This window comes from Perognathus longimembris, chromosome 23, assembly GCF_023159225.1.
Source record: "Perognathus longimembris pacificus isolate PPM17 chromosome 23, ASM2315922v1, whole genome shotgun sequence".
Lineage (NCBI taxonomy): Eukaryota > Metazoa > Chordata > Mammalia > Rodentia > Heteromyidae > Perognathus > Perognathus longimembris.
This window is the reverse complement of record NC_063183.1, coordinates 387,288-407,883: the sequence shown is the minus strand read 5'-3', so window position 1 is coordinate 407,883 and position 20,596 is coordinate 387,288. Positions and strand designations below refer to the sequence as shown.

The 20,596-nt window shown below is 52.8% G+C and overlaps 2 protein-coding genes across 2 annotated transcripts; both read left to right on the top strand.

The window, feature by feature from the left end:
* Positions 1–4,748: 4,748 nt before the first annotated feature.
* On the top strand, positions 4,749–13,242 carry Pgap6 (post-GPI attachment to proteins 6). The gene is made up of 13 exons (XM_048333270.1): positions 4,749–4,899; positions 7,644–7,821; positions 7,903–8,110; positions 8,263–8,390; positions 8,563–8,831; positions 8,908–9,227; positions 9,553–9,643; positions 9,725–9,848; positions 10,235–10,371; positions 11,025–11,203; positions 11,277–11,423; positions 12,403–12,519; positions 12,825–13,242. Exons 1-13 carry the CDS (start codon positions 4,776–4,778, stop codon positions 13,116–13,118), a joined length of 2,316 nt encoding a protein of 771 aa, XP_048189227.1. The 5' UTR covers positions 4,749–4,775; the 3' UTR covers positions 13,119–13,242.
* Positions 13,243–14,776: 1,534 nt separating this feature from the next.
* On the top strand, positions 14,777–17,752 carry Mrpl28 (mitochondrial ribosomal protein L28). Its single transcript, XM_048333271.1, has 5 exons — positions 14,777–15,128; positions 16,198–16,350; positions 16,633–16,767; positions 16,847–16,933; positions 17,381–17,752. Exons 1-5 carry the CDS (start codon positions 14,841–14,843, stop codon positions 17,486–17,488), a joined length of 771 nt encoding a protein of 256 aa, XP_048189228.1. The 5' UTR covers positions 14,777–14,840; the 3' UTR covers positions 17,489–17,752.
* Positions 17,753–20,596: the final 2,844 nt, after the last annotated feature.

Here is a 20,596-nt window from a genome sequence, read left to right as displayed (position 1 = left end):
CATTGTATATTGTATATATGTCTACCTGACCTAGAGAAGGGAAAGAAAAACAGGGCGTAAGCTATCATAAGAAATGTACACACTTGGGGCTGGGAGTATGGCCTAGTGGCAAGAGTGCTTGCCTTGTATACATGAGGCCCTGGGTTCGATTCCTCAGCACCACATATACAGAGAATGGCCAGAGGTGGCGCTGTGGCTCAAGTGGCAGAGTGCTAGCCTTGAGCAAAAAAGTAAGCCAGGGACAGTGTTCAGGCCCTGAGTTCACGGCCTAGGACTGGCCAAAAAAAAAAAAAAAAAAAAAAAAAAAAAAAGAAATGTACACACTGCCCTACTATGTAACTGTACCCTTTTTTTTGGCCAGTCCTCGGGCTTGGACTCAGGGCCTGAGCACTGTCCCTGGCTTCTTCTTGCTCAAGGCTAGCACTCTACCACTTGAGCCACAGCACCACTTCTGGCCATTTTCTGTATATGTGGTGCTGGGGAATCGAACCCAGGGCCTCATGTATACGAGGCAGGCACTCTTGCCATTAGGCCATATCCCCAGCCTGTAACTGTACCCTTTTTGCACAACACTTTGTCAAAAAAAATTTGTGTTCAATTAATAAATGTTGGGGATTATTATGGCCTGGGAAAGACTGCCCTTCCACCAGCCTTGGGACAATAGAAGTCCCTCCCACCTTCTGGCCTCCACCCCTTGGGAGGTGAACACGTGCGTGCCACCATGATGGGGTTGTCCCGCCCACAAAGGGAAGTTTCGTGATGTCACTTGATGAACGTGACCCCTAGCCTATGACTGACCCTTTGGCCAGCCCCCTTTCTTTCCCGCCATTACTTCTATATAAGTGCCCTTCCATATTAAAGTCTTTGAGACGCATTCCACCACCGCAGCGTGTCCCTGATGCCTTCCTTTTCGCCTCCGCCCTCGGTAACATGTGGGGGGACTGGGGGGAGGGGAAGCTTCAGCAACCCGTCCTCAACTTAGCGCTTGCCCATGTGAGCACGCCTTTGGCCTTCCGCTGGCGGAGGGCCAGGCTGAGTGCTCTTTCATAGAGTTTGTGGTTACCATTCTCCCCATGGGGGGAGAAAGGGATCGTCCAGATCCCAACAAATAAATAAATTAAATTAAAAAAAAACAAAGGCAACTCACTGGGACCACTACTTAGAGACAATTTTTAAAAGGATACCATATTCAAATGTATAAAAAAACTATCAATAATTTATAACTATATTTGGGGAAATATACCTCTGTTCAAAACTTTAAAAGAATATTAATTAAAAACAAATGTATTCCTATTGTTGTTATTATAAATTTCTGAGAGGTACTTAAAATCTTGAGGATGAATATTGAAAAGCTCATCATGTGTAGAGATGTCCAGATGTGCTTACCCACTCCAGCATCTCGAGGAGTTATTCTCTTGCTTCACTGAACTTTCCAGCAAGAAGCCACTTTAGTGCCTCTACCGGAACACAGGTACACCACAGGGGCCTTCTGTCATGAAGTACCCTAATATCTGAAAGAGGAAACAAGCTGAAATCATTCCTTTAAACTGGTTGACTTAGAGATGAGTACCCAACATAGATGTCATTTGCTCTTGCACCTTGATGCTTCAAAAGTATGACAGAAAAATGCCAAACCTATCATGAAGACATCTGATGAAGTGGAACACAGTGACTCACACCTGTTAGTTACTCAGAAGGCTGACATCTGCAGAATTGGGGCAGAGGTTCTATGTCAGCCTGAGGCAGAAAAGGTCCTGAGATTCCATCTCCAATTAACCAGGAAAAGGTAAGACTGGAAGCATGAACCAAGTGGTACAGTGTCAGCTGACCAATCAAACTCAAACCCAGTAATCACAAGCCCCTGAGTTCAATCCCTGATACACCAAAACAAACAAATATACAATGGACAAAACCTCAAAAAAATTCATAGCCTCAGATGTACTGGAGAAACAAAAAGGCGGAGCCATGTGCATCCTAGTGTATCTTGTTCCCCAAGTCTATGTTGCAGTAAAGGACAGGCTCACTTCAACCTAGAGGCTGGATTAATCAGAACATGGAAGAAAAAAAAAAGGACCTGTAGAGTTGCCTCCCTTTTGGATCCATTGTTAGTAGGAGTAGGGATTGCAGGATAAATTAGAACTAAAAAGAAATGAATTAGAGGCCCCCAAAACTCTTTTTACCAGCCCTTAATGGGTGGTTACCCTATCCTCTCCGGCTGGTAGAGCCCCTGATAATGCTGTCCCTAGCCTTATTGATATGACCCTGCATATTAAATTGTATAACAAGATATAGTCAAGAGTGCATACAGGCAGTCAAATTGATGGTGCTAAACACCAATTCTCACTATGCACCCAACCCCTTCTATTCAAAGATGTAAGACCAACCTATCAATGATTTGATATTTACCAAAGGAGAAGTAGGGAATGTGAAATCAGAGGCGGGATAAAAATATTGAATATCAGAAATAGGACAAAATATCAAAGACAGAACCCTTTAGTGAGGGAAACTCCAGACCAGTCATTACAAGAAAATTCCAGAGATAGGCCTTTAGAAGTAAGTCCTCGAAGGTGGCTGGGAATGCAGCTTAGCAGTAGAGTGCTTGCCTAGCATGCAGGAAGCCCTGGGTTCAATTCCTCAGTACCACATAAACAGAAAAAGCTGGAAGTGGCACTGTGGCTCAAGTGGTAGAGTGCTAGCCTTGAGCAAAAAGAAGGCAGGAGGGGGGAGGGGGAATGAGTGACGAGGTAACAAACAGTACAAGAAATGTATCCAATGCCTAATGTATGAAACTGTAACCTCTCTGTAATTCAGTTTGATAATAAAAAAAATATATTAAAAAAAAAAAAAACAGAAGGCAGGTACAGTGCTCAGGCCCTGAATTCAAGCCCCAGGACTGGCAAAAAAACAAACCAAAAAACCTAAGTCCTCAAAACAGACAGACTTATGGCAGGAACAAAAACCAGATAAGGTATGAGAGAGCCCAAAAGGTAAACAGCCATTAGTCTTGTAGCCATTAGCCTTGATGTAACCTTGACAACTTGTTTATTGCCTTGTAATTAATTATGATGTAGTTATTTTGTAGCCTTGAGGACTGTTATCTGTAATCACTACTTCTGAAAACCTGTCTATGGTCACACATCACCATCTGCATATGGCTATTCCCTTTAAAAACCCTGCTGAACAAAGGCTCAGTGCTGTGCTCTCCTATGGGAATAGAAGAGGGCAGACACCAAAGCTTAATACAAACTCCATGCCCTGTTTATCTGAGTCAGAGGTCCTGTTTGCAGGCACTGGCATATAATAGTTAACTGGAGATAAAAGTTTCATGGACTTTCCTACCCAGACTGGCTTTGAACTTTGCTCCTCTCAGCTTCTTGAGTATAGCTAGGATTACAGGTGTGAGCCACCAGTGACCAGCATCAAGCTTTTAAAACCTTCACTGATCTGTTAGGTAAAATAATAAAAGTCACTTTATGTTTCTTTTTCCTTTTAATACAGGCTAGCCTTGACCTCTTAGTCCTGCCTCAACATCCAGACTACTAGGATTTTCTATAGAAAAGTTAGCAGTACTGATTTGTAGGGGCTCTTAAAGAATAGCCCTTTGCTGGGCACCTGGTGGCTCATACCGGTAATCCTAGCTACTCAGGAGTCTAAGATCTGAGGACTGTGGTTCAAAGCTAGACAGTTCAGAAAAGTCTCCATGAGACTCTAATGTCCAGTCAACCACTCAAAAGCCAGAAGTGGTGCTGTGGCTCAACAAGGAAGAGTGCTAACCTTGAGCACAAAAGGTCAGGGGGTTCAAGCCCAAGACTGACAAAAAAAAAAAAAAAAAAAAAAAAGATTACCCCTTTTAGTTATGGGCTGCAAATACTACAGTCCTCAGTTCGTGGACTAATTTTTTTTTCTTTCTCACTTTACTAATGCAGTTTTGCTTTGCAGAAGTTTTTCCCCTAGGAGGATTTCCCAGTCTTGTCTGCAATGCCCTCCGTGTGTTGTCAAACTTAAGAGAAAGCCTCCTCTGCCGGCTCGGTGGCAACCCTGAGGCCTCAGGGCTTCTGGTTTGGGCCATTTGGAATCACGCTGGCATTCACAGCCTGGGGTGGGCCACCACCACCCGCACTGAACTCCCACGCGAGTGAGCTGCACTCTCCTCTCCGCAAGCACGCAGCCGTGTGGAGTGAGGGGCTCGGCCTCCGGCTCGGCTGGGCGCGCGGGCTCGGCGGGCGGCTGTGGACCCGCTCCCGGAGCCCCTCCGCACGCGCCCCGGCCACGGTCTCCGGCGCAGAGTGGGGCCAGGACTCCCCGTGCCTTGCGAGCTCCAGTTCCCGTTCGTGCCCCGCTCGACGCCTCGTCACCTGTGGCTCTAGACCTGTGCCCGCGAGTCCCGAAAGCCCTCTGGTCTCCTGTCTACCCCACCGACCCCTCGGTCCCGTCCCACCCCTCTCCGAGGAGTCCCCGCGGCCCCCCACCCCCGGGCCGCCCGGACCCCGCGCCGTCGACAAATCTGCAGCCACCCCACCCGCGGCCGCCCACACGGGGCCCCGCGCGCCTCTCGGCTGCCGCCGGCACCCGGCTCGCCCGCCCGACCCGAGCGCGCAGACTAGGCTCCCGGAGGGGCGGGGCCTCGCGGGCGGAAGTGCCCGGGGTACCGGCGGCCGGAGTGGCCGGGCCATGGGAATCCGGGACAGCGGCTGCGGCCGCCGGGACCGCGCGGGCCTCGGCACGGGCGAGCGGCGCGGGACGCGGGCGGGGTAGCGCCGGCGGAGCGCGGAGCCATGGGCCAGGCTGGTACCTGCGGCGCGGCGCGGGCGGCGGCGGCGGCAGTGCCGCCGCTGCTGCTACTGCTGTTGCTGCTGGCTCGGCGCCCGCCCGCCGCCGCGGGCGACGGCTGGACGAGCGGTGAGCGGAAGCCAGAGCGGGCTGGGGCGGGGGGGAGGAGGGGAGCGCCGGGGCGCGGCCGGATTCAGACTCCCCTGGGCCCCGGTTCGCTCCGGGCTGCGCCCCCCGCGGGATGAAGGGTGTCTCCGCGTCTCCCCCGCCACCCCGCGCGTCCCCGAGTCTCCCCGCGCGTCCCCGGGCGCCCTGTAGGGGACCGGCTGTTACGCAAGTGCGTCGGAGGACCTGGGCGGCGGGGTCGGCGGGACTCCGGTCGGGCCTGGAGGAAGGTACAGCCGGGGAAGGACGCCCCAGATCCCGGCGGAGGGGCCTGTGGGCGCCGTTACTCACCGCCCCACCGCGCGGGGCTCACGCCCAGCACCTTGCCTTCTTGCGGCTGCCCGAAGGACCTGAGGAAAGGGCAGCCCCGCCGTCGAAAGGGAAGTCACCGCCTCCATGGTTCCCCGAGGGTCCACAGCCTGCCCTGCCAGACCCGGGAGAATTCTCCTGGTTCTGCGCAGGGAAGGGACCTGCTCCGCAGCCTGCGGAGCTGGAGCTGCAGCTCCGGGCCCATTTCCCAACCACCCAGTAGCCCCTGAGCACGTCCTCCCACTTCCCGGGAGCAGCCCTCCCTCAATACGAAAATGATGCTCCTCTGAGTTCTTGTTTCTTTGAAGGTGGTGCTTTGTGGTTTGCAAGCTTGGCACTATTTGAAATGAAAGGCAGTTTTCCCTGAGGAGCATCACGGTTCAATTGCTCCATTGGATACTGCCACCCTATTTTCCGTGTCACTGGTGGGTGTTGTGTTCATGGAATATCTGGCCTGGGAGAGGAGGATCTGGTGGATTGGATCAACCCCTCACTTCTCCCAAGCCTGCCGCGGGACAGGTGGCTCTGTGGCCCCAGCAGGGGCAGTGGTGGCCCTTCCTGTGGATAGACAGTTTGTAGGAGTTTGGAGAGTGTGGGACAGTGTGTCCTCACATGGGTTCTCTGGGTGGGCTTGGGAACTTTATTTTCCCCTCCCCCCCAGTTCTGGGAGGGGGTGTGTGTCAAGGAGACTCTGTGGCTGGCCCTCCCCACCCTTCCTGATGTCATAAGGGACCCAGCTCATCATGCTAACAGCTTGATTGTAGAGTCTTGGCCAGGGAAGTTAGACTGCAGAGCTTCAGGGGAGGTCTGTAGGGACTGTGTAGCCCTACAAATTTGGTACCAGGTCTTAGGTAGCTCTTATCTCTTGTGAACCTGTTGAAACATCACAGTTCCAGAAGTCCTCATTCTGTTCTTCAGGGACTGAAGGGGGTGGAAGGGCTTTCCTGTTAGCAGCAAGCTGCACACTGAAGGGTAATCTCCCCTGTTCAGCCCCTCAGAAGCTGGGTGTCTATCTGTGTAGCTATTTCTTTAAGACCAACACAGTCCTGAGGGTGGTAGGGGTCTACCTTGCCTAGGACTTTAGTCCCCTCCCTCTCATTATCATATTATCCTGAGGGGCTACAGCATCTCCTGACATTCTGGCCACAGGCTGAATGGGTGTGGTGGTGGGACCTGCTGGCCAACAGATAAGATAACCTGAAAGCCTTGGATACATTGTGGTAGACCCCCCCCCCACACACACACACACACCACAATGCCAGGCTGCTCTGAGCAACTCTGGCCTTGCCAGCCCAATGCTATATTTTCTCTAGTTGCTTCTGAGGGAGGAGTCATGAGGCTGGCAGGAGAACAAGCTGCTCACCTGGCTCCCTCCCTCTCTTGGGGCCACCACTCTTCCGGGGGCCAGTGGAAGTCTTCTAGGTGGAGAGCACTCAGCACAGAGGAGACCAAAGTCTGTCCTTTCTCTTGAAGCTCTTCCCCACTTATTAGCCTTGGAGGGAGGCGCTCCACAGGGACATGTTGTCCGCTTTGGCCTACCCACCGAGAGTCTGAAGCCTAGAGAGGAAGAGTATCCAAGGACACATAGGATACAAGACCTAAGCTGTCCCTGGAGATGGGGAGGGGGTTCTGACCTGCTGTAGGACCTGGGATACCTGGAGTCCTAAACCAGGGGCTATGACTAGGTAGGAAGTTTGTCTCCTTTGGCCCTTGCTTTGTTCTTGTACCACCATGCTTGGGTGAGGGCCCTGGGGACAGTGGGAGGGTTCATCCATTTGGAGCACAGGGATCCCCTTGGCTAGCCAGGCTTCTGAATTGACATCTTCTCTCCTATCAAGGTCTCTTTCTAGGCAGAGATCTAGCTATGTCCCATTGTCACAATCTAGAGAGTCAGCCAGACTCTGGGCCTGAGCCCCCACCTGTCCAGCTGGGCTGCCTTTGTGGCCATAATGCTGGGCTCAGGGAAGGGGAGGAGAAATGGAGCATTTGCTGGGCTCACATAGGCCAGAACCGATGCTTGACTGCCATCTAGGAGGAGAGCAGGTTGGCTCTGTTGTGTGCCTCTTTGAAGATTGGGTACTAGGGGCATGGAGCTTGATTGGAAAGCTGCGCACGGCATGAGAAAACCAGGTCCCTGGGGGTGGGCTATGGCCATCTGGATGGAAGGAAGAGAAATTGCTACCTCACCAGAAGGGAAAATTACACAGCCTCCAGGGATCAGACGGTAGCTGGACCCTTGGCCATGGTTTGCACAAGAAGGGTCCTAACCCCCCAGGATTTAGCTGAGTCCTTTCCCTGTGGGGCCTCCAAGTGGAGTATTGTGGGGAGTCTGGGAAGGAGCAGGTAGGATCCTTCTTCCCTGTTACATCCTGGAAGCTGATGGTACCTTCTTCCCACAGAGGCTGGCCTGGTACCCGAGCACTTCTCACAGGCGCCACAGAAGCTGTCCTTCTACAGCTGGTATGGCAGCGTCAGGCTCTTCCACTTCCGTGTGCCCCCAGACACTGCTCGGCTGCGCTGGCTGCTACATGTGTCCCAGGAGAGTGGCCCCACATGTGCAGATATGGAGATTACCGTGTAGGTGCCTAGCCCTTCATTCCCACAGCCTGTGCTTGGCTGAGGCATTGCACTTGGCTCTGACCTGTCCTTTTTCCCCAGGCACTTCCGCTATGGGGCCCCTCCTGTCATCAACCCACTGGGCACCAGATTCTCCAACACCACCTCCGTGCAGCCGTCCTTCCACATCAGGACCCTGTTTAGCACCATGTTGCTGGGCAATACTTCCATCAACATCTCCCACCCTGCCCCAGGGGATTGGTTTTTGGCCGCCCACTTGCCCCCCTCCTCCCAAAAGATTGAGGTGAAGGTGAGGGGGCTCTCCTCCAAGGGTCGGGGTAGGAGCCCCTGATGTACTGCTGACTAACTTTCTCTGAGTTCCACCAGCCCACTGTCAGTGCAGCTCCATTGTCCTTCGTTTTATTTTCTCTGACCCTCCTGCCCCCATACCCTCTCTCCCAGGACTTTGTTCCCACCTGTGCCTACATCTTCCAGCCTGACATGCTGGTCATGCGAGTGGTTGAGGTCTCCATCCTGGAGCCCAATGTGCCCCTGCTGAAGACCCTCCTCTCCCGCCCTACCTACCTCAAGTGAGTGGGGATTAAGGGAAGGCCTGTGAGCCCTGGGGTTTGGAGGGGGTGGCCTCTGTCTTCAATGTGTGGGTGAGGAGGCTGGAGCCTTGGGGTCCTGTTGGGAAATGGGGCCACATATCAGATTGGAAAATGTGCAGAACCTGAACAAGGCCACATCTCCTTGCTTCAGGATCTTTATCCCTGAGTACACCCAGGAACTTCGGCTGGAACTTCAGGAATGTGCATCCAAAGACAGCCCAGGCTGCCCTGTGCAGCTCACGTTGGGCACAGCCACCCTGCCCAGAAACTTCCAGAAGGTGCTGACCTGCAGTGGCCCCACCCCCTCCTGCCATGTACTGTTGCCCTCGCCACCATGGGGCCGATGGCTGCAAGTGGTAGCTGAGAGCCTGGCAGGGCCTCAACTGTCTGTGGCCTTCAGTGCTGAGGCTGTACTCAAAGGTGGGCTACCTGGGAGCATGGGTGGAATGGCCCTTCCCAGGCCTTCCTCCAGCTAAGCCCCTTGTCCTCTTGATAGCCTGCAGGCCATGGAGTATGACTTTACAACGCCTTGTGCAAAACAGTGCAAACCAGAGCAACGACACCTCCGCAGGCCAATTGTTCCCACATCCTTATCACCAGGACCTGGGCAGATGTGGCAGAGGGTGCCGTGACCCCTTCTGTCTCCTGAACTATCCACTCATGAGGGAGGACATGAATGTGCTGTCTGTGCGCTTCCAGCCCCTGGAGGGGGTGGTGGTACTACTGCACTCGGACTCACCCTCTATAATGCGGCTCCGCCTGGACACAGGCATGGACAATGGAGGGTCCCTCACTATCATCCTGAGAACTAACACGGTACTGTCCTGAAACCAAGCCTGTCTATGAGTAGCTCTAGTCTCAGAGTCTACAGCAGGATGGACTTTCAGGCAACAGAGTGACAGCAGTGGGTGTGGGCCAGCATAGGGGTCAATCTGAGGATGGATGGTGTCTGTCAGGGGCATCCCTGTCCCTGATAGCAGATAGTTTGAGGCGAGTGTGCAGGCATCAAGGGAAATGCTGGGGTGAGACATGAGCCACCAGAAAATGGCACCTGGCACTTGAGCTGGTATTCTGGGTGAATAGCAGAGCTGCCTCTCTCAGGGGTAGAAGGAGCCCAATCTTGCACCATTCTCCCTTCTAGACAGAGATTACAAATAGCACCCTGATAGCTGCTTGTGTGAATGCTGCTTCACCCTTCCTCAGTTTCAATGCTTCACTGAACTGTACCACAGGTATGATGGGCAGGTGGCATCTGGCAGGGAGAAGGGCTAGACGTCCTGGCCACCTCTGACAAGCCTTCCTACTCTATGCAGCCTTCTTCCAGGGCTACCCTTTGTCTCTGAACACTTTATCTACCACGGCCAGCCTCACCATCCCCTATCCAGAGACAGACAACTGGTACCTCTCCCTGCAGCTTGTGTGCCCAGAGAGTCCTAGGTATGTAAACCTAGGGCTGGCTGGGGCCAAGCAGCCTAGTGAGTCCTTGCATTCAGAATCATGGATGGGGTGCCTGAGACTGGTGCTTGGGAGTGTCTCAGCCTCCTGGTGTCAGCAAGAGGTCATTGCCTTTCATGTGTTAGGAGTCATTCCCCCTCTCTCCCTCTTCCCCTCCTGCAGTTGTGGGTGGCAGAGGAAAAGGGTGAGGTCCATGGGAGCTTGGTTTGGGGCATGTCTTGCGTGTGAACCTGCTGGCAGTCCAGCTGCCAGCCTTCTTGTGGACCTTTTCCTTGCAGGGACTGTGGACAGGCCACGGCCCGAGTGGAGACCACCTTGAGCCTGATGGCAGTCCAGCTGCCAGCCTTCTTGTGGCCCTTTCCTTGCAGGGCCTGTGAACAGACCACGGCCCGAGTGGAGACCACCTTGAGCCTGATGCCCTGTTTGGATGATTGTGGGACTTATGGCCAGTGCCTCCTACTCCGCAGACACAGCTATGTGTATGCAGGCTGCAGCTGCAAGGCGGGTAAGTACTGCTGCCCTGCATATCTAGGGGATAGCTCAGCTGCCTTTGATAGTCCTGTCCTGGCCCTACCAGAACTGGAGAGGGTTTTCCTGCCGAGCAAAGCAAGGACAAATGCTGTCCCATCCCCCACTTTCCCAGGCCCTCCACAATCCACCCACTCAGACAGGGAACCCAAGGTGTCTCCTGAGTGGTACCCCCGATGTTGGCTTCCCCTGCCCACTGCCTGCCCATGCCTGCCTACATTGGCCACACCTGCCCAGGCCTACACACACTTGCTCACACTTTCCCCTTTTGCCCCCTCTGTTTACACCTGTCTGTGGCTACATACCTGCCCACACCTGTTTCTACCTGCCCACACTTGTCCCTACCTGCCCACACCTGGACACACCTGCCCATGCCTACCACACACCTGCCCACACTTGTCCCTACCTGCCCACACCTGGACACACCTGCCCATGCCTACCACACACCTGTCCACACCTGTCACACCTGTCTGCCTCCAGTGGTCTACATCTGAAGGTGCCACAGCTGTTACTTCTTTCCCAGTCTGCTTCTGGGTGAGAAAAGGGCCCCATAGTGTAGAAATCCACACCCCCCACCAAGCCTGGTCCCAGTTGCTCCCCTCACCACCCTGGCTATTTCATGGACTCTAGGCTGGCGTGGGTGGAGCTGCACGGATAACAGCACAGCACAGACTATGGCTCAGCAGAAGGCAGCTGCACTCCTGCTCACCCTCAGCAACCTCATGTTCCTGGCTCCCATTGCTGTGTCAGTACACCGTGCTTTCCTGGTGGAAGCCTTCGTCTACTTGTACACCATGTTCTTCTCTACGGTAGGCCTGGTCCACACCTTCAGGGACCCTAGGGTGGGGAGGTGCAGGCTGCTGCTCACTACCCCTCTTGCAGTTCTACCATGCCTGTGACCAGCCAGGGGAGGCCACACTCTGCATCTTCAACTATGACACGCTGCAATACTGCGACTTCCTGGGCTCTGGGGCATCCACCTGGGTCACCATCCTCTGCATGGCCCGGCTGAAGACGGTTCTGAAACATGTGAGTGACCTCACATGTTTCTGAGCTCAAGCCCCAAGGACACAGAAGCCCCCACATATAGCATATGAGACTTCAGGGAGAGAGAGGATAGAGTACTAGGCTTGAGTCTCATATAATGACTAGCCCTTCTGGACTGGTAGTGTAGCTGAAGGAATTCAGTTCAAACCCCAGTACCTCAAAAGGAAGGAAAAAGAATCTACATGGTATCTTGCTGCCATTGGAAGAATCCACTGGTAACTATGAAGGAATAAGGCTGGCAATAAGAGGATATCGAAAGGATGGTGGTAGGCAGAGTGAGTAAGGCTCTATAAGGCTCCAGCCTCTTTCTGGAGCCCTCTCCTGTCTCCTTGAGAAACCCCAGCTATGCCTCTGGGATGCCTGGTCCGTGAACACTACAGGGACTTAAGGTGGCCAGTGGAAATGGCTTTGTGGTACTGGTGAACTGTTTTCTCTGTCTCTGCAGGATCTGTTCTGCATTGCAGGCCACCACTGGAACATGCCTTGGTTAGGACACAGTGTGGGGAGGGCTCTAGAACTTTGGGGTCCAGAAGCATCAAGGCTGTATTCGTGTATAAACAATACAGGGGCTTTTCATCCAGCCCAAAGAGAAGGGCAGGGCTGGGAATATGGCCTAGTGGCAAGAGTGCTTGCCTCACATACATGAAGCCCTGGGTTCGATTCCCCAGCACCACATATATAGAAAATGGCCACAAGTGGCGCTGTGGCTCAAGTGGCAGAGTGCTAGCCTTGAGCAAAAAGAAGCCAGAGACAGAAGTGCTCAGGCCCTGAGTCCAAGCCAGGACTGGCAAAAAAAAAACAAAAAAAACACCAAAGAGAAGGGCAGAGTTAGCCAGCAGCTCCACAGGGAGTAGGCAGAAGTACTAAGGGTAGCTCAGGGTGCCTGATCACCTGCTCCTGCTGAGTCTGTGGACCCCAGGCTTAAGCTGTGGACCCACAGTTGTCACCATGTCTTTCCCAGATCCTGTTTGTCCTGGGCACACTGATCATGGCCATGTCCTTACAGCTGGACCGCAGGGGCATCTGGAACTTGATGGGGCCCTGCCTTTTTGCCTTTGTGATCATGTCCTCCATGTGGGTAAGGAGCTAAGAAAGATAGATGCTTGTGCCCAGATTCTGGGAGAAGAGAGTCAGGATCTTTGTGCCAGCCAGATTCCTTGTCCTGCTGAGAGGGCTGGGGTGTATGGCATTGGCTAAGGGCTGCTATGGTCAGCTATGTGCCTGAGGCCAGGGTTTGAGGACTGAGGACATGTGGCCATATGCCCTTGAGCTCCTCCCTGCAAGCAACCTACCTCATGGTTCTGGCTATCCAGGGGCCCTAGACATTTGGAACCTGCAGCTGCAGCCAACCTACACCAACACTTGTGTGTCTGTTTGCTCCAGGTGTACCGTTGTGGGCATCGGCACCAATGCTACCCTACCTGGCAGCGCTGGGTCTTCTACCTCTTGCCTGGCATCTCCATGGCCTCTATGGGCATCGCCATATACACCTCTATGATGACTAATGACAACTATTACTATACACACAGTATCTGGCATATCCTGCTGGCTGGAAGTGTAGCCTTGCTGCTGCCACCACAGGAGGAACAAGTTGAGCCCTGGGCCTGCTCACAGAAGTTCCCCTGTCACTATCAGATCTGTAGGAATAATCAAGATGAACTGTACACAGTGACATAACATGGGCAGCTCAGAGACATCTGCTGCTCTGATGGACTTTAGCCAGGAGCAAATACAAGGAAGAGGAGCCCTACCTAGATTGGTTCCCAGCAGAATAAAATTGTCCTGAGACTGCTTCCGTCTACAGCAGAGAGGACCGCCCTCTCCAAGCTGCCCAGCTCCCTGTGTCTGTTGTTGACGTCCTCTGCTGGTCTCAGCTGTTTCTACACTGGCCTCTGGAGGCTACAAATAATATGTATGGGGTGGAGCCCTGTACTGTGTTGTCCTGGGGATGCTTGGAGGTGTAGAGAAAAACTCCTCTTGCTTTATTTCTTTGTGAGGCTGTGACATGAGACCTACAGGGCAAGAAAGGGCTGAGCCCACTGAAGCTGGCATCCCTGATGGTGTTGTCCTTGAATGCTGGCCTGCCCAGGGCATGGGAGTGACTTAGGGCCTTGCCTCTCTCAATCTCTCTCCTTTATGGGAACCATATACATCCCAAAAAGAACCTCCTGGGGAGGGGACTGCTCAACTGTTGAGGGTATGTTCCACACTCTAGGCTCACATTGCCCCACCTCTGTACCCTTGCTCACCCAAGAGGTCCTAGGCCCGTATTTGGCCAGAATGTAGTTTGGTTGGTCCTAGGTGCTAAGATGGTAGCTCTCCCTCACCCTGACTACCTGAGGCCTGGCAAGGGGATCTGGCTTAGTCTTTCCAACCCCACCTGGGAGTGCTGGGTTGTTTATGGGAGCATTATTTCACCCCTCCTCTCCAAGGGCCAGCTGAGGAACTGCTGTCCTTGGAAGTGATCTGGGACTAGACTCCTGAGGACTTGGTGCAGTGAGACTCACAATGGTCTTCCAGGTCCAGTCCTGGTTTGTTTCCTTGGCCACCAAAGCACTTTCTAGCCTCTGAATTGAGAAACACATATGTGGTGTTTCAAAGGGTAAAAAGTTCTAAGATACTAACATTTTTTTTTAATGAAATAGGTGAATGTACTTCATTAGTTTTTCAAGCCAGATGAGTTGAGTGCTGGTACTGGGGCTTGAAATCTGCTTCAGCTTGCTTGCTCAGTTTTGGTACTCCACCACATCATGCTTCCAGTTCTGCATTTTGCTGGTTAATTTGAGATGAAGGCTCCAGGATTTTTCTGCTTCGAGCCTTGGTCCTGCAAATATCAGCCTCTGGAGTAACTGGGATTATAGACCACCGGCCTCATTCAGAGGAGTTTTTACAAATCCCTCTCCCTCTCCTTTGAGGTAGGGAGAGAGGTGGGGTCCAGCCAGCAGCTCAATGCCTGGGCTGCACTTTGTCCATAGTATCTTTCCCCCCGCCCCCACCCCTTTTGGACTCAGGGCCTGAGTACTGTTCCTGGCTTCTTTTTGCTCAAGGCTGTAGCACTCTGCCACTTGAGCCATAGCGCCACTTCTGGCCGTTTTCTATACATGTGGTGCTGGCGAATCGAACCCAGGGCTTCATGTATAGGAGACAAGCACTCTTGCCACTAGGCCATATTCCCAGCCCTGTCCATAGTGTCTTGAGCCTCTGCGGGCTCTAAGGGGCGTTCTTCAAGGTTCCTAATGGCTGACTGACAGGCGCTGCAGCCAGTCGCCTGCGGGCGGAAGTGGCTCTCGGGAAAACTTCCGTTTCCGGAGGCTACCCGCGCCCTTCGCGGGAAGCGGAGGCAGTCCGCTGGCTTCCGGCCGCCCTGGGGAAACGCCGGCTGCGCCCCCGCAACCCACGATGCCCCTGCACAGGTTCCCGGTCCGCCTGTGGCCGCGACTGCGGCTGCGGGAGGGCATCTGTTCCCGCCTGCCCGCCCACTTCCTGCGCTCCCTGGAGGAGGAGCGGGTGCCCACCGCCGTCCACTACCGACCCCACGGGGCCAAGTACAAGATCAACCCCAAGAACGGGCAGCGGGAGCGCGTGCAGGACGTACCCATCCCCCTTCACTACCCCCTAGAGTCGCAGCGGGGACTCTGGGGCGGCGAGGGCTGGATCCTGGGCTACCGATACGCCAACAATGACAAGGTGAGTGCGCTCGGCTTGGGTCAACGTCGCCCAGGGCTTCGTCCGAGCGGCGTGCCCAGCATTGGAGCAGCTCAGGTCCTGTAAACTGTAGTCAAAGCCCAATGAGCAGTGCCGACGTGGTAGCGCACACTTGTGTCACAGCTGCTCTGGGAAGCGGAAATTGGGAGGAATGCGGGGTTCTAGGCGAGCCCTGGCGAGAAATTAGCGAGCCACCATCTCAACTAACAAGCAGGGCATAGTGGTTTGCTACTGCAATCCAGGTATGCTTAGGTAGAATAGAGGAATTGAACTTGAGGCCTGCACCATCAAAAATTTGAGACCCTATCTGGAAAACAGCTGAGGCAAAAATGAGCTGGAGAGCCGGCCCCGGTGGTCAGACTAGCTACTCAGAAGGCTGAGATTGCCGGGTGCTACCACCTGTGATCCTAGCCACTCAGGAGTCTTGAGATCTGAGAAACACAGTTTGAAGCCAGCCCAGGAGCTGGGCATTGGTAGCTGAAACTATAATCCTAGCTGTTTGGAAGTCAAGTCTGAAGATCAGCCTAGGCAGACATCCTTGAGACCCTTACCTCCAATTAGCTTGTAAAAAGCCTGAAGTGGAAGTGTGAGCCAAGTGGTAGAGCACCAGCCATGAGTGAAAAAGACAAGATCCCAAAGTCCTGAGTTCAAGCCCCAGTATTCAAACGAAAAAAGAATTAAAAATAAGGAAGGCAGAGATACTTTTGCAAGGTCTCTGCTCCTGATCAAGTCCTGTGGGAGGAGAGTGAAGTCTGCCAGTTTTCATCTTTCTTTTCATTTGGCCCTTGGATTCTTTATGTTACAGTCTTCTGAGCATCTGGAACACATATCAGCAGCCTTGGGTCAAAGGAATGAGAAGCCAGCCTCTAGATGAGCAGCCAGGTCCAACCCCAGGCCTAGAATCTCAGCAGTGGATGTGAGGTAGAGCCTCTTGTGGGAGAAGCATAGGTGAGCAGGATCCAGTGGCCCAACCCCACCATGAAAGTACTTTCAGGTCTATTTACCCTATAAGGAGATGCAGCACTTAACTGGGTCTCTATTGCACCCTCAGCTCTCAACAAGGGTGAAGAAGGTTTGGAAACCCCAGCTCTTTCAGCGTGAGCTCTACAGTGAGATCTTGGACAAGAAGTTCCCTGTAACTGTGACCATGCGGACTTTGGATCTCATCGACAAAGCCTATGGGTTTGACTTCTATATCCTCAAGGCAAGGGGGCAGTAAACAACAGGGGCTGGTGGTCAGATTCAAGAGAGGTTCAGCAGCAGTACACTGGGGTACATGGTGTTTACTGTAGCCAATATAAAACTGCAACTATAGCCCCTCTGGGCAGCCCAAATGGGTCTTTTCTGCCCACAGAAGGGATCTGAGAGCACAGCCAACCACCCTGCCTCTGGCTTGCTCTGGTCTGGTTTAGGACAGAGCTGGGCTGGTTGGTGGGGTGGGTGGGTTACTGGCATAGCTCCTGGCCTCATGTGAACCTCTTACCAGACTCCAAAGGAGGATCTGTGCTCCAAATTTGGGATGGATCTAAAGCGAGGAATGCTGTTAAGGCTTGCCCGCCAGGACCCCCAACTACACCCAGATGACCCTGAACGAAGGGCAGCTATCTACAACAAGTACAAGGTGAGGGCCTCCCCTGTTCTCCCTGCTGCTATGCCCATTAGACACTGGACCTCACTGAGCTCTCCATTTGCCTGATCAGGGCTTTGTCATCCCAGAGGCGGAGGCTGAGTGGGTTGGCCTAACCCTGGAGGAGGCTGTGGAGAAGCAGAGGCTCCTGGAGGAGAAGGTGAGCACTGAGCTGCCACTGCCTTCCCAGGCCAGTGGACAAACAGGTGGGAAGGGAAGAGCCTGGGCCAGTGACGGCCACAGCGTTTACGTGGCACCTAACATTCTCCAAGATCTTCCTTTTGTTTCTGTTCCCTAGAAGGCCTGGGGCCTCTGGTGGCATCTGGCTGCCTACACTTCCTCTGCTCAGTATATGTGTGATCCCAGGGCAGCCAGAGGCAGGCCTGTGACTCCTGTGTCCTTAAGGGAAGAAGAGCCACCTGTGAATAGGCTCTGCCTTCCAGTTTGACAAGCAACCTCATGTGACCCTGTAACTAAGCCTGAGAGGCTCAGGACTTGGGGCATCAACCTCCAAATCCTCTAACAACAACCAGCTGGTTCCCACCTTTCCCAGAGCTCCAGGTGCCCTAGGGAAGCATGAGCCTCACTGTGACCCTTTCTTATTCAGGACCCTGTTCCCCTATTCAAGATCTATGTGGAGGAGCTGGTTGAACAGCTTCAGCAGCAGGTGCTATCGGAACCCACAGTGGTGCAGAAGAGAACCGGTGGGAAGTGACCACAGAGCCCCACCTGTGCCTGACCACCAGGCTCAGGCCTCCTCTCTGGGCCTCTAAGCATTATAGCCATATCCTGGAGTGGCTATAAGGGTTCTTGTGTACTGGCCACACAGCTCCTGGGATGGTCTTCTCAGAGGTCCTGAGAGACATTTGTCCCTGGACTTCAGAAGGCCTGGAGCTGAGCAGTGACCCAGTCTATGTGGGTCAAATGCTGGCAGCATTTATAGGGTCTGGAAGTGAGTAAACTCTTAAGCCCAGCTCTGTGTGTACTTCTCCTGGGTCTCCTTTTGGTGTTTCTACTTTTTCTCTTGGAAAGGGTACCACTAATTTAGTTATCTGAAGTATAGCAGGATGGGCTCATTTCTTCCCATTACACATACGTCCCTGTATGTTCTAGAATGTTGTTCATAACAAGAAGGGTAGCTGAGGCTTGGCTTGGGCCTAGGAAGGGTTGGTCCCTGTGGCGTCCTTTTCAGAACCAGAAGCCCTTATTAGCCATTACCTGTGGGGAAGTGGGGGCCCAGTGGTTTTTTCAGGGGCTCAAACTGCTGACCTCTGCACACGCCCCCACCTTTCACTGTACCTGTGCATCCTGCCACCTGTGTTGTGCGGTGGGGAGCTGAGCCAGGCTCCTAAGGCCTTCCCTGCCCCTGCGTTGGTAACCCAGCTAGGCTCCTAGGGCCTTCCTTGCCCTGGCTTTGGTATCCCAGCCCTTTCCTGGAAGGGAAGGAGGGCCCATTCTGATCTTAGGAAAACAAGCTGCATGTGGGGGAGGAGGAGGTGATGGGGATTCTGTCCATAGAGTCATAGCTTATGAGGAAGCAGCAGCCTCCAGCCTGGGTTAGGCTAAGTCCAGAGGGATCACATGGTTGCCCTGCCAGGCAAGAGGTCCCAGCAGGTTTGTAAGAGTCAGGGCCCAAGAAAACACCTACAGTTACTAGGCCATGTTGGCTTTATAGCCCCAAAGATCTCAGTACTTCCTATCTATATACCATGTCAAGTGACCTCTGCTACATGAACAATTCTTGTAAAATTGTATCCAAAACAGATAACAGCCAGCTCTTGGTCTGGCTCTGATAGCCCATAGGGCTCTGCTAGTTGTCTAAAGTATTGGTGTGTTTCTTAGGCCTCTGGCTTCAGTCAGTTTTGGGGTGTTCTCTTTTTTCAGTTGTGGGGCTTGAAATCCAGACCTGGGTGCTGTTCCTGAACTGTTGCTCAATGATAGCACTCTATCACTTTGAGGCACAGCACCACTTTGGTTTTCTGATTTTTAATTGGAGATAAGACACTCACCAACTTTCTTGCCTGGGCTGGCTTTGAACTGCAATCCTCAGATCTCAGCCTCCTGAGTAGCTAGATTACATGAGTGAACCACCATTGCCCAGTGGATTTGGGGTCTTCTGACTGCCCCACAATTCCCCCTTCTAATTTTTTCCCCCACCAGTACTTGGGCTTGAACTCAGGGCCTGTGGCTGTCCCTTTTTTGCTCAAGGTTGATGCTGCACTACTTGATCCTCAGTTCCACTTCTATATTACAGGTGTGATCCACCAACACCCAGTCCACATTCAGTCTTTTAAATTTAAGCCAATCTTTTCAGCCTTTGGCCTGAATCCCTGTTAGATCCAGAATATCCCTAGCTCATTTACTGGACTCTCCTTTCTTTCTTTTTGGCCAGTCCTAGGGCATGAACTCAGGACCTGGGCACTGTCCTTGAGCTTCTTTTGCTCAAGACTAACACTTTACCACTTGAGCCACAGTACCACTTTCATTTTTTTCTGTTTATATGGTACTAAGGAATCAAACACAGGGCTTCACACATCCTAGGTAAGCAGTCTACCACTAAACCACATTCCCAGCCCTCTCCTTACCTTTTTTTTAAAGCCAAGGCTAGTCAAATAGGAGCTGGAAGATTTTTTTTTTTTTAAATCACAGGATCAGGGCTGGAAATATGACCTAGTGGCAAGAGTGCTTGCCTCATATACATGAAGCCCTGGGTTCAATTCCTCAGCACCACATATAGAAAAGGCCAGAAGTAGCACTGTGGCTCAAGTGGCAGACTGGTAGCCTTGAGCAAAAAGAAGCCAGGGACCGTCCTCAGGCCCTGAGTCCAAGCCCCAGGACTGGCAAAAAAAATCAAAGGGTCAGCCAGGATGGCATCAAAACTATCCTGTCTCAGCGTCCAAAAATGCTGTGATTGCAAGTATGTACCACTATGGCTGGCTAGGACCTGTAGTGTTCCTTGTGTCAGCTTTTTGGGGACCTAAAAGGTCCAGGCCTGGCTTGGATGAGATGTAGTAAAAGCAGGGCAGGGGCCAGGTGGGCTGAGGTTCTTAGGTTTGTAGACAAGAGCCTCTTGTCTCTGTGGGCATTGGTGGTCTGAGCAAATGTCTTATCTACATCCTGTTCCATTTACTCAGGATTGTGGTTCTGGCTCCTAGGTTTGGGGTTATTGAGATGTGGCCGGGGTTACCATTGGTATGGCTGCCAGTGAGAGGATATGACTGACCTTAGAAAGTCATTGTCAATTGCTTCCCTTGAAGCTTGACACTGTTCCATTCTTCCTGAGCATGCCCCAACAGGACTCTAGACTCAGCCCTTTCCCAAGGGGAGGTGGCATCAGCTTTATCACCTTCTCACACACTCGACTCAGAACATGATGATCTTCAGTGAATGATGGGCTCACAGTAGTCCACATGTCAGAGAGGCTCACAGCACTACTTCTGCCAAATTTGTTCTGTCCTTGAAGATGTCTGGAAGAGTGTCAGCTTGGGGTAGAGGAGGAGATACAATGTATATACTCACAGGAAGCAAGTGGATGGATGTTCATGTGTTCATACCACATGGGGAATTGGGGGGCATTGGGGAGTTGTACCTGCAGCATGTGTGGGCTGTTGAGCCAAACCTACAAAAAACATTGCTGCCCTTGCTGGGTCTAATGGGTAGTCCTGGCACTCTCAGAGTCACCAGGGTTGAGAAGCCCCTTTGTGTCCCAGGGATTTGTTGAGTCCATATGTTATTGTGATGACAGTCTGAAGTAGGTCTCAATGGTAAAAGAAGGCTGTAGCTGAACTTGGATGCTGTGGCTCACACCTATAATCCTAGATAT

What these genes read in the sequence shown, in the direction of transcription:
- Mrpl28 (XM_048333271.1), top strand. Translation starts at nt 14,841, where the DNA reads ATGCCCCTGCACAGGTTCCCGGTCCGCCTGTGGCCGCGACTGCGGCTG. An exon ending in GATACGCCAACAATGACAAG is followed by an intron (nt 15,129 to 16,197) that starts GTGAGTGCGCTC and finishes TTGCACCCTCAG; the next exon opens with CTCTCAACAAGGGTGAAGAA. An exon ending in CTATCTACAACAAGTACAAG is followed by an intron (nt 16,768 to 16,846) that starts GTGAGGGCCTCC and finishes TTGCCTGATCAG; the next exon opens with GGCTTTGTCATCCCAGAGGC.
- Pgap6 (XM_048333270.1), top strand. Translation starts at nt 4,776, where the DNA reads ATGGGCCAGGCTGGTACCTGCGGCGCGGCGCGGGCGGCGGCGGCGGCA. An exon ending in TTCACTGAACTGTACCACAG is followed by an intron (nt 9,644 to 9,724) that starts GTATGATGGGCA and finishes TACTCTATGCAG; the next exon opens with CCTTCTTCCAGGGCTACCCT. An exon ending in TGAAGACGGTTCTGAAACAT is followed by an intron (nt 11,424 to 12,402) that starts GTGAGTGACCTC and finishes TGTCTTTCCCAG; the next exon opens with ATCCTGTTTGTCCTGGGCAC.